Consider the following 16,943-nt stretch of genomic DNA (forward strand, 5'->3'; position numbering starts at 1 on the left):
AAACTCCTGTCCAACATGGAGAGGTAGTGTGGTATAGCAATGCACAGAGGGCAAGGTGTAAGCAAGCACAATTTATGACACTGCACATCATTGCTAATCACAGGGCACATCTGTTACAGTCCTTACCCTTAGCTTCACATTTTCTAGCTTTGTGGACCTTGAGCCAGCATGAGAAAGTCAACTCTGATCTTAAACTGACTGGTTGAATATTGTTTTTTCAATATTACCCAGCTCATCTTTTGTAGAAGAGGCAAATGCAATGGGATAGCAGTCTCTGCCTGCAATTTTCATTCCTATACCCTTTTCTCATCAATTAGTTTGGCAAAAGGCATTTCCTTTATCACCCACTATTTTATTCATGCCTTCTGCCTATGCCTAGAATAGAATAATGTTTCCCTTTCTATTCATGCTATTTCAAGTCCCTCCAGATTATCTGTTTTTAAAAACACAAAGTAATTTCTGGACCATCCTAGTTTCATCTTACCATCTCCTTTCCTTACAACTAATAATGGTAAAGCCTCATATCTCTCCCTGTCCTTGGTCATCTTTTGTGTCTATCATAAATGGCAAGGCTTCTGAATAGCAACTGCATTTCTTCTATATTCTATGAAGCTTTTAAAACACAATTGGCAGCATTAGTAGCATAGCTGAACATCATGTCACAGCAAAATTGAAATGCCAAATCCCAGAAGCACCAAGCATTTTCATTGCCATACTCTTTCTGTAATGAGTTAGCGAAATACAGCCCCCTGTATACCTTTCAGTCGGAGGAAACTTTTGGATCCTTCATTTACGACGCACTGGGCTTGGTATACAAATGCCTCCAGGTCATATTCTGGTTGTTCCGCAATGTCCAGGAGATAGTTACAGTCATTTATTTTCTGGATAAAGAAGTGAAGAGGGTTAGGGATTTCTCTCACATTTACTGCACTAACTCATGTCACTGGTTAAGATTTGCTTAACATTTGCACCGAAATCTTGTTGAACACTACTTGATCTAGGATACGCATCATTTCAGGGGCAATTCCAATTGTTCAACAGCAGAAACCACTTCAACAAACGGAGCAGATTTGGTGCACCACCGATCAAGACATACCTCCCTGACATCCTTAAGCTCCTCTATTGCCTTCTCCTCAAGCTCACTTATCCGGGTGACAGCCTCACGGAAACTGGACAGATGTGGAGACAGCTCATCTTCAGAAAGCTGCTGTTTTACAAGGGAAAGTATTAGCACAGCCTCACTAAGCTCTACTCCCCAGGTTGACCCCAGCCCAGCACATGCAGACCTCATGAAGGTGGTCCGATTCTTCCTCGCTGATGTCCAGCTCTTCATTTTCAGTTTCCATGCAGTTCTGTGTTTCTCCAGCTGTACCACTGTGAGGGAGCTCCTTCACTCTGAGAACAGAAGGCAGGACTTTCATATAGACGCCTACCTTGGTAAAGAACTTAATGATCTCGTACACACCATAGGTGAGGTGTCTGGCCAATTTCTGCATCAACCTGCACATTTTGGTTTCCCTTAGTTGTAACAACACACACCGAGCACCCATTCCCTGGCAGACCAACATGGACTGTTCAACACAAAAGCTTTTAGCTATTTGATGCAAGGAAGAATTGAGTTGTATTTTCCTTCCATTGCTCAGAAGGTAATCTGTTAGAATGCCTGTCCTACTCCCATATGATTTTTTAAATATATTTAGCTTTTTTATTAACTTTTCAACATGCAACAGAAAAAAATCATTTATAATCTTTCCCCTGTCCCCCCTCCCTCCTTAGGATTGACATAAAACAGAGAGAATTAGCCACTACCCTGATATAGTACTTTTGGAAAGAACTCTTTACAACCAGATCTTACTACAATCTTAAGCATATAGGAGTTAACAATTCCAGATAAGTATATACATTTGGGGCTCACGCCCAGTAGCAAAGGTTCTAACACTCTTTTTTTGTCTTGACAGGTGATCATCTTTATATATAACACTTTTTTAGATGGCAGTAGGATGTCCTAAGAGAGGAAGAGGTGGGTATATGGCTCTGGATGGAATCAATCTTAAGCATTTGCGAAATCAGGAAGTTTACACCAAACTGCAGCAAATGTGTCTGTCTTTTTCCTCCTTCTCATTTCTCACTTTCTGCATGAGTTTCTCTAGTAGTGCCACCTGCCAGACTCTGGTACCAAGAGTCTAGGTAACTGTCTTAAACTCTTTCCAATTGCAATTGCTGTTTTGGCTGCAGTTAGGAGATGGTTCAAAAGTACTTTATGTTTTATATCCATGTCCCATCCTGTGAATAGTTCAAGGAGAGCTATTTGTGGTGAAGGGTGGATCCACTGTCCCATAATCATAGTGACCTCCTGGAATATATTTACCCAGAATTCCTGCACCCTAGGACAAGTCCACCACATATGACACTGTCATAGCGGTATCCCCTCCAACAGAGTGGGGAGATCTGTGGATTCATAAGGGAGAGCTTTCTGGGGTTAAGGTACCACCTATGGATTATTTTTAGGGACTGTTCTCTTATGCCAGCTGAAATAGATTTATATGGGGGCTTGGCCCACAGCGAGTTCAGGTCCTCCAATTCAATGTCTATCCCTAGATCTTGTTCCCACAAAGCCTTGAGTATGATGGCAAGGGTAGGGCCAGAATCACACATCCACCCATAGATATTAGATACCAGTCCTTTTATTGCCCCATTGTAACTCCACAGAGCCCATTCAAACCCATTAAGTTCCTGGGTTGAAGCTTCAGCCTTCTGGTGTTTTACTAGGACTGAATGGAATTGCATCCACTCATATCCTCTTGTGTCATTAGCCTGTTGCTTTTATAGAAGTCACATAGCCAATGAAGGCCTTTGGATTTCCAGAGATCTGCCTGTGCCTAAGAATATTTTATGAGCGTGAGAGAGTGATAAGCAATGGGGATCAGAGCTGAAAGAGCTGGGACCAGAGTGCTCGCCTGTATTTTCTAGGTTTTGAACTTTGTTAAGGTAAAGGGGTTCTTTATCCACCCCAAAGAGCAGAATTTGTTTCCAGTATGAATATATATTGATTGGGGTTCCCTCCACCTCCACGGATTCGATGGATACCCATATTTTAGAAAGGTCTCTTTCCATGAAGGGGATAAGGTGCACTAATTGGTTAGCTGCATAGTATAGCTCTAGTTTAGGTATACCTTACCCTCCTTGTAGTTATGAGGCATATAACAGAGACTGGTGAATCCTAGGTGCCTTCGTACCAAAAATAAAGTTATTTAGCTGCTTTTGCCATCGCACTAGTTGAAGCTTTGGGACCCTCATCAGCAAGGTTCTGCTTTTTCTACCAACTGACATCCTTACTGGTATTATTCCATATCATGCCACAATTGGCTTTATACAATTTGTTGAGATTGTTATTTGCACGCCTAGATAACGAAAATCTTTATGGCAGAGTGGAATATATAATGCCTTGGAAAGCTGTGCCTGAATAGCGGGTGGGATATTGAAACACAACAGATCTGATTTGCTGAAGTTAACTTTAACACCCGCCACCTCCTCAAACACTGCCAGTTCCTTCTGGAGATAAGTAGAAGACACCATTGTCCAGAATGTAGTTATTAACATATCATCTGCATGCATTCCCAATATATCTTCAATCCCATTTATCTTAATCCCACTGATCCTATCACAGATCTGAGTTTTACAGGTGATACAGAGCTATCACAAATCATAATGAAGAGAGGGGTACCCGCCCTGCTTTGTTCCTCGCCACAAATCAAAGTTTAGAATCCAATTTATTAACCCTCACTGTGCCTACCAATTTATTATATATTTTACTCCCATATAATTTTTACTGGAAATGGTCCCAGCATTCATCTGATCTAGAGAAGCAAATACTGGATGAGGTGACAAAGGAAGAAACAATAGGCTACGTTCACACATGCAAAAAAGCAGCATGTTGGTGAATGCAGCCTGATTGCTCAGGCTTGCCATGACCAAGAAAAGCAAACCAGAAACTGACAATTATGCTTAGCTTTTTGCAACAGCCAAACCTGGACAAAATCAGGATTGTAGGTCAAGCTTAATTGTGGCTTCCTGGTTTATTTCTTCTATTTAGACTGCGGAGGAGTGAAACGGGAAGGAACAGTTGGTTCTTATCATAAACGGTGTCTGTTCATGGATGACAAGAGGTCTCCAAGCGGGTAGTGTAGCTCCGTCTACAGCCCAGAGACAGGAAATGCCTCAGCAAACACTTTGCTCCTCCCCTTCTGCTGAGGCTCAGTTTGTTTCCTGTCTCCGCTCAGAGTACATCCTTTCGTGAGATCTTTCTTTACTGTACCATTTGTCATTATTTGTTCTTACCTTTGTTCTTAGTCGCTTAGTCGTTCTGTGCCTCTCCCTTTTATTCCCATTCGGCGAGACCGCTCAAGCGGGCCCTTCCAGTTCCGGGGCAGTCAACCTTCCAGGCATGGATGAGACTGCGGTAGCAAGGTCAATATCAGAGCGAGTGAGTGTTTTAGACCTGAGGCGAGCTTTGGCGGGCGGCTCTTCAGCAGCGTCTGCCATTTTGAATGCATTGACACTAACAGTGCCCGCCATTTTGGATGCTACAGATCATTTCCTGATGAACCTACACCTGACGAATTGCATTTTCCAGACCTCTGTATTTAATGCCAAGTGTGTATGGGGAGCAAGAACCCCATCCTCTGTTGAGGTGGTAGTAATAGGGTATGGCCAATCAAGCCACTCTTCAGTGGTAGAACAGCAGCCTGTTCACAGAACAGGCCAGTTGCAACAGGTTACCCCCCCCCCATCCAGCAACAGCCCAACAGGTCTTACTGCCCAAACTTTTTTCACCTGAGGTGTGGTGATTTTTGCTCCTGGCTGCTTTTAGAGCTCAAACTGTTCTCCTCTACTGTGTGTGGTGATTTTGGCCTCACTATTTTTGCCCTTGGCTGCATTTAGGGGTCAAACCACTTCCCTCTATTGTATGCAGTTAATTTTGGCTTCACTAATCCACAGCACCCCTCTACCTGTGTGTGTGCTGATTAATCAAGAATTTATCTGTATGACGCCTGGTACCACTCCCTTTCATTTTATGTGTGTAACCATGGCTGGGACATCCTGGGCTGTTTTTATGGATATCATTATTGAGGGACAGCACAGTGATATGCAGCTGTAGCCATCTCAGTGGCCATCAGTTTCACACATTTCATGGCCTATGTCAAAAGGAATTCCACTGGAGGAATGTTGACCCGTAATTTGTGCTTTACCTTGTGTGCACAGTACTTGGTCACCCCAGGCCCTAAGGTAAGCAAGGCAGCCAATACCTTCCAAGTATTCCTTCTCAGAAATTGCACCAGAGTAGCAACGTTTGGTGCAGATGTTGCTTATGTTGAGAGAAACGGGCAGCTCTTTATCACTCTCTGCTGCATTTTGGGTCCTAACCTGTCCAGTGACTGTGGAAAGGAACCCTGAGGAAAAGGCCTAGCTTTGCTACACAGAATCCTTGGGTGGAGATATGGTGTAAGCCTCTGCTGAGGAGGTTTCCTGCCGTTTTTATGATCCTAGTCTGTCTAGTGACTGGAAAGGGCCCAACTTTACCGTTAAGAGCTCTTGGACAGAGATATGGCATAGCTCTTTGCTGAGGAGTTTTTCACGCCGTTTTTATGGTACCTGAGGAGGTTTCCCACCATCTTTATGGTCCTAGTCTGTCCAGTGATGGTGGAAAGGGCCCAGCTTTCCGTTAAGAACTGTTGGGCAGAGATATGTCATAGTCCTCGGCTGGAAAGCTTTCCCACCTTTATAAGAGGCACTGGAACAGCAGATTCAATATTTCTAAGAGACCTGATTCCCTTTTTCCCTAGGCCTGAACATCAGCAGGCCGTTTCCAGGGCAACAGTAGAATAATGTGGTGACTCCTCTAGGGGGCCTCAGTGTAATGAAGGCATATGGATTGCCTCGTGAGCCTCAGCTCAAAGCTCCAGTTCTCTCAAGGCCTGAACAGCAGAAGGCCATTTCTAAAAGCAACAACACAGCAACCTGGTGGTTCCTCTAGGGGACCTCAGTGTAAGGAGGGCATATGAATTGTCTCACGAGCCTCACCTCAAAGCTCCAGTTCTCCCAAGGCCTGAACAGCAGCAGGCCATCTTCAAAGGCAATAGTAGAATAATCTGGTGCCTTAATATAGTGAAGGTAAACAAAACTCAACCAAGGTATATGAATTGCCTCATGGGCTGCAGTTGGAAGCCCCAGTCTGTTCCTATGGACAGTGGCAGCCCATAACTCTGTGTACTTTTTGCAGCCCTTCATAACTATCTGTGTGACCTTTGGATTTATCCAGTCACTTCCTTACAGAGGAGGATTTACTGTCAAATAAATAAATAAATACATTCCGGTGGGCAAACATAAATAAGCACGATAAGTAGATTAAGCTAAATACAGCTTGTCAATTACATGAGGTATCTATTTCTAGGGCATCAATGCAAAGCTCCAGTTTGCTTCTTTGAATAGTTGTAGCCCTTCATAACTGTCTGAGTAAATATTGAGATCCTCCAGTGACTTCCTTGGATGCGCTAAGGCAGCCTTTCCAACCACTGTGCCTCCAGATGTTGTTGGACCATAATTCCCATCTTTCCTGACCATTGGCAATGCTGGCTGAGGCTGATGAGAGTTGTGGTCCAACAACATCTGGAGGCACACTGGTTGGGAAAGGCTGTGCTAAGGGTTCCCTTGTTATCATCCTAGGTAAATGTAATTAAACTGACTGCTCAGTTAAGTCTTCCCTTCACTAGCAGGCACCTGGATGACTTAAGACAGTTTAAAATTCCATTTAGCATTTGGTAAGGCTTACATCACAGTTGCACTTTGTATAACTAGTCTCAAAGTTACACAAACTGGCATATTTGTATGGATATTCGGCTTTACTACCTGTGATTAAGCATTTCAGTGGTTAAATAAAAGAAATATTTTTTATTTTATTTTACTCTTTTCGTTTTGACAGGTAGTCCTCTGGACTTGTTATTGCACAGGTAGTTAGAATATGTCCCTGGGTATTTACTTCCGGTGGCTTACTCTCCAGCAGCCCCATATGTCCAGGGGAGGCTCTCAGGCAGGACATGAGTACAGCAGTGGGCTCCTGCCATTTCACAGATGCTACTATGGATTTGTTAAGGATAAAACAGAATCCCCAGAGCTGTAAAACTACAGTTCACTTGCCCTGACTTAAACCAGCTTGGGCTTCATGGGAAATAGAACCAAAGTGGCCTTTATTTGACTTTGATATAAAGTATCGGTTTATTTCCTGGTGACCTGACCCTTATCTGCATTCCAGTGGCTCGCATAATAAAAGCCGGTTTAAGCTGGAAACTTCCCCACTATGCATTTCTGTATCATATTCATGCTGATAGCCTTGCTTATTGTTGCTAATGTAACTCGCATAGACATGTCAACTACTTCTCCTGTGCCCCTCATATCCTTGACTTGTGATATCCCTTTGATATGTAAGCAATAATAGTGTCATGTCTACCTCCAGCTTAGGGGGCGCCCGGTTGCAGCTGGGCCTCCCCTCAATAAGTTGCTTTTGTCTGTACTTGCATAGTGCTTATCTCAAGGACATGTGAAATGTGCAGACATAGAGTCTAAGAGATAATCTTGATGTTTCCACTTGTCCTTCCCCCGTACTCCCTTTTGTCTCCTTATGCATGCCCCATAGCTATGACAGTTAGCAATTGCTTCTTTTGTATTTTATGACGTGAACCCGATATTGTAAACTTCGGGGTGAGTCTATATAAACTGCTACACGCCAATAAACGAGGTTCCCATGCTAGCCTGCTTCGGCGAGTAAGTACTGGGTCCCCTTTGCAAAGGTTTTGTTTCGTGTTACTTGATCTCTGATAGTGGGTTCATTTGCACTCAGCTCCGCACTCTTCCCGGGTGTAATAAGAGAGTTGGGGTAGACAGGACGGCTTGCGTGTTGGGTTTGGACCTAACAGATTCCACCCAGGTCTCATGCAGGGCCATGGCAGCAGCAGCAGTTGCTCGTAGGTACCTATGGCTTTCACACTGGGATGTTGATGCCTCTTCTCGAGCAAATTTGGCTTCAGTCCCTTGTACTGGTTCAAAGCTGTTTGGGGATGCAGCGTTAAAGGAGGTCTTACTAGAGTCTAAGGACAAAAGACCATACGGAGGGATGGCAGGTGCTTATATAGATGCCCCCCCCGGTTCCTTCCAGTCCCCACATAATTTTCATGCTTTCAGATCTAGTGGGAGAGGACGCGATTTGAGAAGTTCCTGTCCTTCATGGGACAGATCCAGGTTCCCACAAGAATCTCCACAAACCTCGTTTTCCCGCTACTTTCCTAGTCAAGGGTGCCCAGGGTGTCAGAATCAGCAACATTTCTGACTCAGCTCGGCTACCACCGGTGGGAGGGAGGTTAAGCCAGTTCTCCCACCAATTGAGAGATACCACTCACAACCAATGGGTTCTGCGAGTGGTGCAAGATGGCTACAAAATAGAACTATTGCAGCATCCGCCGGCCAGGTTCCTTCCTTCTCCGGTACCCAGATCCACAGTGAAGTTCCAAGCAGTGTCAAACGAGATTCGCCACTTGCTAGACATCTCAGCGATAGAGGAAGTGCCTTCAGAGGAGTGTTTCTCAGGGCTTTACTCAGTACTCTTCTTAGTGGGGAAGAAGGACGGATCCTGGCATGTGGTACTCGACCTAAAATTTCTGAATCAATTTGTGGCCCCATGCAGATTCCGAATGGAAATTCTCTCGTCAATCAGGGAGGTTCTTCAACCTCATGATTTTCTGGCTTCCACAGATTTCAGGGAGGCCTATCTACATGTGCCGATATTCCCTGCACATTGCCGGCTCCTTCGATTTCATTACAATGGCCTCCACTATCAGTTCAAGGCGCTGCCTTTCAGACTATCGTCAGCCCGCAGGGTGTTTACCAAGATCATGGTGACTGTAGTAGCCAGCCTCAGACTACAATGACTACATGTTTATCCTTATCTGGACGATCTCCTTATACGCTCCAAATCGGTTCATCGAGCTCGGGAAGATGTCCAGATCGTGTTGGCTCATCTAAGACCATGGGTTTTTAGTGAACAACCAAAAGAGCCAACTCAACCCATCACAGAGGATTCAACACCTGGGGGCAATGCTAGATACAATTGAGCAATTCATTTGCCTGTCGGGTGAGAGAATTCAAAAGATTGTGAACCTGGCCGCCATGATGTCACACCGTCGGTCGGCAGACATCATGGTCCTCGCCAAACTATTAGGCATGATGGTGTCGGCTAGTGTCATGGCCCCATCAGAGGACTCCTCCGATGAGGACGACTCAGGAGTAACAGCAGCAGACCCAGGAGCAGCAGACCCAGAAGGAGACACGGAGGAGACTCCTGAGAATCCAGCTCCTTCTCCCCCTCAGCTGCAGAGCACCCCAGATACAGCAGAGGCCCTGCAGCCAGACGCAGACAGTGAACAGGATACTCCCCCCTCACCTGCAGAACGTAGACAGCAGTGCCGGTGGGGGCTGGAAATGCCTGGGTCGTTAGCAGGGGAGGAAAGTCCTTAGCCGGCAGTCTGGTTGTAAATCTGCCAGGCAAACGAGGAGGGAACCTGATAAGGGCCAGGCCTGTCTGAAGCTTACTTTCCAAGTCCGAAGTCCAGAAGCGAGGTCAGTAGAGGTCCAGGATCAATTGCCAAGGGGTCAGTCCAAGAGATGCTGCAGGGAAACTAGGAATACACGAGCCACGCCTGACGTTGCAGTCAGCAACAAGCTGAGGCCAATGTGTGCCTTATAAGGAGCAGGTTTGACAGCAGGTGTGAGCCCTCAGCGTTTGGGCCTTAAGGGGACAGGCCTGCCTCTCTTCTGCCTGACCTTCTGCTGTCTACGTTCTGCAGGTGAGGGGGGAGTATCCTGTTCACTGTCTGCGTCTGGCTGCAGGGCCTCTGCTGTATCTGGGGTGCTCTGCAGCTGAGGGGGAGAAGGAGCTGGATTCTCAGGAGTCTCCTCCGTGTCTCCTTCTGGGTCTGCTGCTCCTGGGTCTGCTGCTGTTACTCCTGAGTCGTCCTCATCGGAGTCCTCTGACGGGGCCATGACAGCTATAGGCATTGTACCTTGGGCGCGTTTACATTCTTGACCACTGCAGTGGCTTCTCCGATTCCAGCAGGACATAGCATATTGCAATCACCAACGTGTTCTCCACCATTTCTCCGTCCTGCTGCAATACCCGGACGTGCTGATATGGACGGACAACACGACAGTTCAGGTTCATTTGAACAAGCAGGGAAGCACACGTTCATTGAAGCTGCATGCAGAGGGAATGGTGATGCTGTCCTGGGCAGAATCCCATGTAGCGTCCCTCACGGCAGAATACATTCAAGGCAATCTGAATGTAACAGCAGATTGGTTAAGTCGGCAGCAGATGTTCCCAGGAGAATGGGCTATCAACAAGGACATGTTTCACATCCTACAGGCAAGGATAGCAAGGTGCAAGCTAGATCTCTTCGCATCAGAGACAAGACATCAGTTATGCCATTTCTACTCCAGTTTTCTGACTCAGAAGGCCGAACAAGTGGACGTCTTGGCGGCCCCCTGGCCGAAGGGGTTGCTGTATGTGTTTCCCCCGACTCTGCTACTAGCCAAGGTCTGAAAGAAAGTGCGATTGGAGAAGGCCAAGGTGGTGCTGGTAGCCCTGTATTGGCCGAGAAGTCCCTGGTTCTTGGACATTATGCAGTTGACCGATTCTCAGCCGTTCCATCTACTGACATATCAGGACCTGCTCCACCAGGGACCTCTGTTCCACCCAGCCTCCCAGTGGCTCAGTCTGGCCCCATGGAAATTGAACGCGCACGACTGCTAAGATCGGGAGTGTCCATGGCAGTGGTGGACACCATTTTGGTCACTAGAAGGCCTTCCACACTTCGCAGTTACCAGAGCACATAGAACGTTTTTTCACAGTGGTGTGCCAAATGTGAAAGGGATCTGGAAACAGCTGCGCTACCAGATGTGCTACTTTTCCTACAAAAAGGACTGCAGGTGGGTCTGCACCCTGCCACGTTGAAAAGACAGACGTCAGCGTTTGTCATCGATACTATCAGTACCAGGTTCTGTCTCCCTGGTATCACATCCTCTAGTTAAACGTTTCCTTCAAGGCGCCACTCTAATCAGTCCACCGGTTCTTCACCGTTTCCCTATGTGGAGTCTACACTACATTCTTTCTGCTCTTCGAAAAGCAAAAGCACCATTTCAGCCACTGGGTTCAATTTCTTTGAAAAGGCTCTTGTTCAAGATTTCTTCCTTGGTGGCCATCACAACAGCACGTTGGGTGTCCGAACTGCAGGCTTTGTTGGTTTCAAGAGCAGCTTTGCACTTTTCACAAGAACAGAGTAGTGCTGCGTACAAGACCTAACTTTATCCCTAAGATCAACACCACCTTTCACAGAAATCAAGAAATAGTCTTACCTTCTTTCTGCCCTAACCCCTCTCACCCGAGGGAGAAGGCATGGCACTCCCTAGATGTTAGACGGGCACTAAAAGTGTACATCAATAGAACCAAGACGTTCAGGCAATCTGATTCCCTATTTGTATAATTCCATCATGCCACTCTGGGGAAAAAAGTGTCAAGTGCAACCATAGCTCGATGGATTAAGGCATGCATATCATTGGCCTATGAGGCGCTTCGTGTGCATTATGCATTACAGCACACTCCACTAGATCTGCAGCCACATCAGCGGCTTATTCCACAAATGCTCCCATATCAGATATTTGCAGAGCAGCGGCGTGGTCTATGCCTAGCATGTTCACAAAGCACTATAAAATTGACCTTCTGGCCTTGGCAGAAACCTCATTTGGCCGTTGGGTTCTACAGCAGGTCTTATCTCTTAGGCCCACCCTAGGTCTGCAGCTAGTATGTTCCGCTTGGAGACCTCTGTCATCCATGAGAGAAGGAACAGTTTGTTCTTACCGTAAAGGGTGTTTCCTCATGGATGACAAGAGGTCTCCAAGGCCCACCCATGCAGTAAATCGTATGGTGGATGGGACTTAGTCATTAAGTGCCATGACTCCTTTCTGTTTCTTTGCTCTGGGTCACTTGACCTTGTGTTTAGTACCCTTTGTTCTCTGTTATCAAGTTCATGTTGTGCTTATATGTTTCTTCCTTTCTGAATTGTGCTTGAAGCTGATGTCTGGAGCTCTGCAAGAAAGGAACTGAGCCTCAGCAGAAGGGGAGGAGCAAAGTGTTTGCTGAGGTGTTTCCTGTCTCTGGGCTGTAGGCGAAGCTACACTACCCGCTTGGAGACCTCTGTCATTCATGAGAGAATAATTGGACCACACGCACCACTGTGCATTCATAGCAATCCTGGCATTTCATGATGTGTGAACACATCCATACATTAGAAACAGTCCTAGTAAATAGCTAATATTTCCTCTTTTGCCAAGGGACTGCCTCATCCAGCTTGCGCTCCTCCAGATTAGGTGGTATTAGAACCATTCCTAGTCAAAATCAGATAGGACAGGCATTCTAATGGCAATACTAAAAATAGCTTTTCTGTCTATTTCCCAGAAATATATTATGATTAAGTTATCTTGTATGACCAACAATTTACCCCAGTGTTGTGGATGAGATCTGCAAGTACAGCAACCACTCACCTATCAGCATACCGCAAGGTATTTAGGGTATATTCGCAAGAATTCATGCCTGGAGAGATCATTGCAATCTGAAAGCAGATTTTAAAAATTAGCAGCCTGCACTCATTTCTTACCTTCTGTGCAATTGCAAACACTCCCATCTATCCTGCCTGCAATGCTATCATATGAATTCTGCTTCACTGACCCTATCAACAATGAATAAGCTCTCTTATATCTTCACCATCACATCATCTGTTTGTAATTTAGACTTAAACAGAAATCTATGGGCCTTTTCCCATTCATATATGCCCAGACTGCCACCCTAATGCAACTAAGGAAAGGTTGGACCACAATTTTTAACTTCTATATGTTGGATCTGTTGCTGGTAATTTGCTTTGGATTCAGACATACAGGCTCCTGAAGTAGTGCAACAGGACACTGAGTTAGGAAGCTTGTTTTGGCTTTCTGCACCAATCAAGAACTGGCAATAATGTTCTCAATTAAGACATCCTGGCATGAACTAGACATTTTACTTGTAGCTAGAGCAGAATGAGATAGAATCAAGTGGTAACTTCAATAAGTTCATGCTGCAACTGAGATCGCAAGGCCAGCTATGTAACTTACCATACAGGTTCTGGAATTTGCTCCAATGAAAGAATCCCTCAGCACCTGGGTAAGCTTGCTCTCCCGAAAAGGTGTATGTTGTTTATTCTGGCCTAGAGCACGGATACATTCCTGGGGATGGGAGAAGAGAGTACAGTCATCTTTGCACAGAGTTTAGGATCACAGTCTTGCCTGTAGCTAAACATTTAATCTGCCTTCAGTAGAACTTAGTTTGACTTCTAACCACTTAGGATTGCACTGCAGGATGAAGAATGTATGGCCCTACAGATATTACTGGACTACAGCTCCCATCATCTCTGACCATTGGCCATGCTAGATGGAGCAGATGGGAGGTAGGAGTCCAATGACATCTGAAGGGCCATAGGTTCCCCACCCCTGAACTAAACTTTATGCTAGATCGTTCACAGACTCAGGAGTGCCCTGTCCTAGGAAGCTTCTAATTATTGTCACAGGTGAACTTAATGGTTTGCTTACCATGTTCTTAGACAAAACATTTGCAGAGCTCATCACCTAAGGCCCCTCGAGCAAAGCGCTGTTATACACCACTTCTCAGTTACTATCTAGAATGATTCAAGAAGCAATACTTCTGTTTGGTACATCTTGCCTCTTGTTCTGCTTTATGAACAAAATTAGTAAGAAGCCATACTACAAAGGTGTGCAAGCAAGTGACATCACCATTAAGTACAGACATCACTACTGGACTAAACCATTTACTAACATCAGCCTATTTGTAACCAAATTCTTTAAACTTTCCAATAAACATCCTGTTGGCATTTTAGTAGAAATTCTAACTTATCATGATAAATCATTAATAGCTTGTTATCATTTGTAAACCACCTGGAGCACATTTTCCTTGTGCACACATGGCATACAAATATTAAACCTTTATATAAAACTGGAAAGAGGTTCAAAAGTCATTTTAATTCAACTCCTAAACAGCAGTACCCAATATAAATCCTATATGGTAGGGAGGATCCTTGGCCCATCCCAGTTTAATTAAGTGTAAGAAAGTTAAGTTTATAATCTTTATAATTACAGAGCTATTTGAAAATAGGATATTTTATTTATTATTAAATGTATATCCTGACCTTCCTCCCAAAGCGATATTGGATGCTTCAGCATTTCATAGCTAAGTAGTACACCAAAACTGTTTTCTTTTTAGGTCAACATATTGAAAAAGCTGTTTCTTCATGTTTGAAGAATTCAGTATGGCTGCAAATTTTAATTTAGCAGGAAGACAGAGAGTTATGATGCTGGAGCAAGTAATGACCATGTTGCAACAGGTACTGGTGGATAGTTACACACAATAAAGCCATTGCAGTTTAGCATTTTGTTATCTGTCTATTTGACAGATGCATATACAAGTCAGTTCCAGTCCTCTGGGTCCCGATAAATTTCTAATATTGCTTTCCAGGATGAATGTCGCCAAGCAACTTTTCACATATCATTCCTAGCAGAAACTCATCCAGTCTTCTTATCCTTCAGTGGCTATTCTACAAGCTCCCAAACAGCTTTTTTGTTGTTCGTGCATAACTTACAGTAAGTAGTTTCTCTATGCATAGCCAAAATATGTTCTGCTTTATGAAGCCAATGATTCCTATCCTTCACTCACTAGCAAATCAATAGTTTTCCTTTACAGCAGTCCTTAAGACAAAGCTTAGGTTTTCAGAACAACATGTACTGGATTAGTATGGGCTAGGAACAACATATGAAGGCGGCACAATCCAGAGCCTCTTTATGCCAAGAGGATCACAAAATCACAGCCTAGGCTACTGTTCTTGTGTTTGTTCCACTGCATCATCATCATCATCATACCCCAGGCTTTACTTTAGCCATAATCAACTGTTTTAGCAAGTGTCCCCGCTAGAGTACATGTGTAGCACTGTGTCTTGAGCGGGTTTGTCCATGTCTACAAAACCAAACAGGCAGGTAGACAGTACTAGACAGGCAGGCAGCACCATAGTCCCACCTTTATGCCATCAGTGGAAAAGGGTCATCAATCAGTGGTAGGGCATCTGCTTTGCACACAGAAGATCCCATGTTCAATCGCTGGCATTCCATATAGAGCTGAGAGAAACTTCTGTCTGAAACCCTGGAGAGCTGCTGCCAGTCACTTTAGACAATAATGAGCAAGGTGGACTAGTGGTATGACTCAACACGTCTTCTTCCTAGGTTCATAACAGTCTATTCTGCCCTTGTCCAGAAATGCCACAAACTCTCTTTGCCTGCGTCACTTATGATTTACTCTACCTTCAGAGCTAGCAAGCTCTTGTTTATTTCTGCAGCTTCCATCCGTGTTTGCCGATCAGCACTGGAGGTATCAGCACCTCTTTCATTCCCAGCTAAGTCTACCAAAGAAAACTTGCCATGAAGTTTTCTTTTTCTGCGCAGAATAATTTGAAAACAAGCATGGGAGCGTGAGGAGCTGGAGTTCGCAAATGTATGCCCAGATGTCCTACAACAGAGATAACAGAAGTGTTCATTGGATCATGGATATTAAATGTTATACCAACTGTACTGTATCTTTTTTGCCTCACAATATATTAAAATAACTTGTGTTGTCTGTACTTCATTCAATAGCATGGTCCAATTAATGCTTCTATTTCCACGTTTTAATGTGAAGTTACTATATTAAGGAATTCTAACGTTTGTAATGTCTGCATGACTTTAAGCCCAGAGTCTCCAACCTGGCACACATGCACACAATGGCACCCTCAGATACCCCACTTGGTGCCCACCATTGCCCTCTGCCTCTCCCTCTATTTAATTTTTTTTTTTAATGAGACATTTTTCTGGTGGGTCGGAGTGTGTCTCTTCCGGGAAGATTGCCTGCTTTTTTGTCTGTGTTTTTATTTGTTTCGGGGGTTCTGAGATTACCAGTTTTTCTTCTGTAAATTGGGTGTTTTGTGGTGTCCATGTCCTTAGATTTTTAAGTGAGCCCCTGGGCCCAACAAATTTGGGGACACCTGCTAAGCATTCAGTGTTTTGGAGTTTGTGATATGACTGTGCACCCTCCTTTCATAATCCCCAGTCACTTTCCCTTAACTCTCCACATCTATCTACTAACTTGGACTTGCTTTTTGCAGCAACAAAAAGCCTTTAAAGTTTCAAAAACCAGTGAATTTAGCAGGTTAATTTAGAACATGCAAGTTACATTTTTTTGGTGCAGAATTTAGGTTACCTGAGAAGAGAGTCTCTTAATTCTAAAAAATTTAAGTACTTATTGTTTTTCTTATGCTGCATATTACCACTAGAAGACTAAAGGTTACAGACATTTCCCCCCTCCCCTATCTTGCAAATTACCTTTTAAGTTCAGGCAAAACAGATTATACATTGTCAGCTGCTCCTTCTTCCCAAGAGTTATTGAGGTAATGAGAATTGGTCAGATCTACATCCCATATGAATGTTAAGCAGAGAACACAACCAACCTGCAGGCACTGCCTGTCTCAATCATCCGGATAACATCCTCAGCAGAGTTCACCTGCATTTCTTGCAGGCTAACCACCTGGACCTGCTGTTTGCCATCTTCCAACACTCGCAGCTTTGCTTTTTTGTTTAAGAGGTCAAACAGCTGGATTGGGAGAGAGAGGAAAGTACAAGAAGAGCAGAAGCTAGACATATTACACTTAACAAAGCTGCTTTAGCAGGTCTCACATTAAAAAAACCTCCTGAAAGTCTCAACAGAAAGCTTTCCAATA

The 16,943-nt window shown here is 44.5% G+C and overlaps 1 protein-coding gene across 2 annotated transcripts in view; it reads right to left on the reverse strand.

Annotated features, from left to right (window-relative positions):
• Positions 1 to 16,943, reverse strand: part of KIF2C (kinesin family member 2C) — a 53,699-nt gene that overhangs the window by 9,835 nt on the left and 26,921 nt on the right. Inside the window, exons 14-20 of one of the 2 annotated variants that reach the window (XM_061632746.1) lie at positions 16,674 to 16,816; positions 15,496 to 15,700; positions 13,246 to 13,356; positions 12,643 to 12,710; positions 1,287 to 1,395; positions 1,097 to 1,204; positions 758 to 881 (exon numbers count right to left, since the gene is read on the reverse strand). In XM_061632746.1, the coding sequence (XP_061488730.1) occupies positions 758 to 881; positions 1,097 to 1,204; positions 1,287 to 1,395; positions 12,643 to 12,710; positions 13,246 to 13,356; positions 15,496 to 15,700; positions 16,674 to 16,816 (868 nt within the window). Of the gene's footprint in view, positions 1 to 757; positions 882 to 1,096; positions 1,208 to 1,286; positions 1,396 to 12,642; positions 12,711 to 13,245; positions 13,357 to 15,495; positions 15,701 to 16,673; positions 16,817 to 16,943 lie in introns of both variants that reach the window. The other variant, XM_061632745.1, reaches the window with a different exon arrangement.

Source organism: Rhineura floridana, chromosome 6 (assembly GCF_030035675.1).
Source record: "Rhineura floridana isolate rRhiFlo1 chromosome 6, rRhiFlo1.hap2, whole genome shotgun sequence".
Classification (NCBI taxonomy): Eukaryota; Metazoa; Chordata; class Lepidosauria; order Squamata; family Rhineuridae; genus Rhineura; species Rhineura floridana.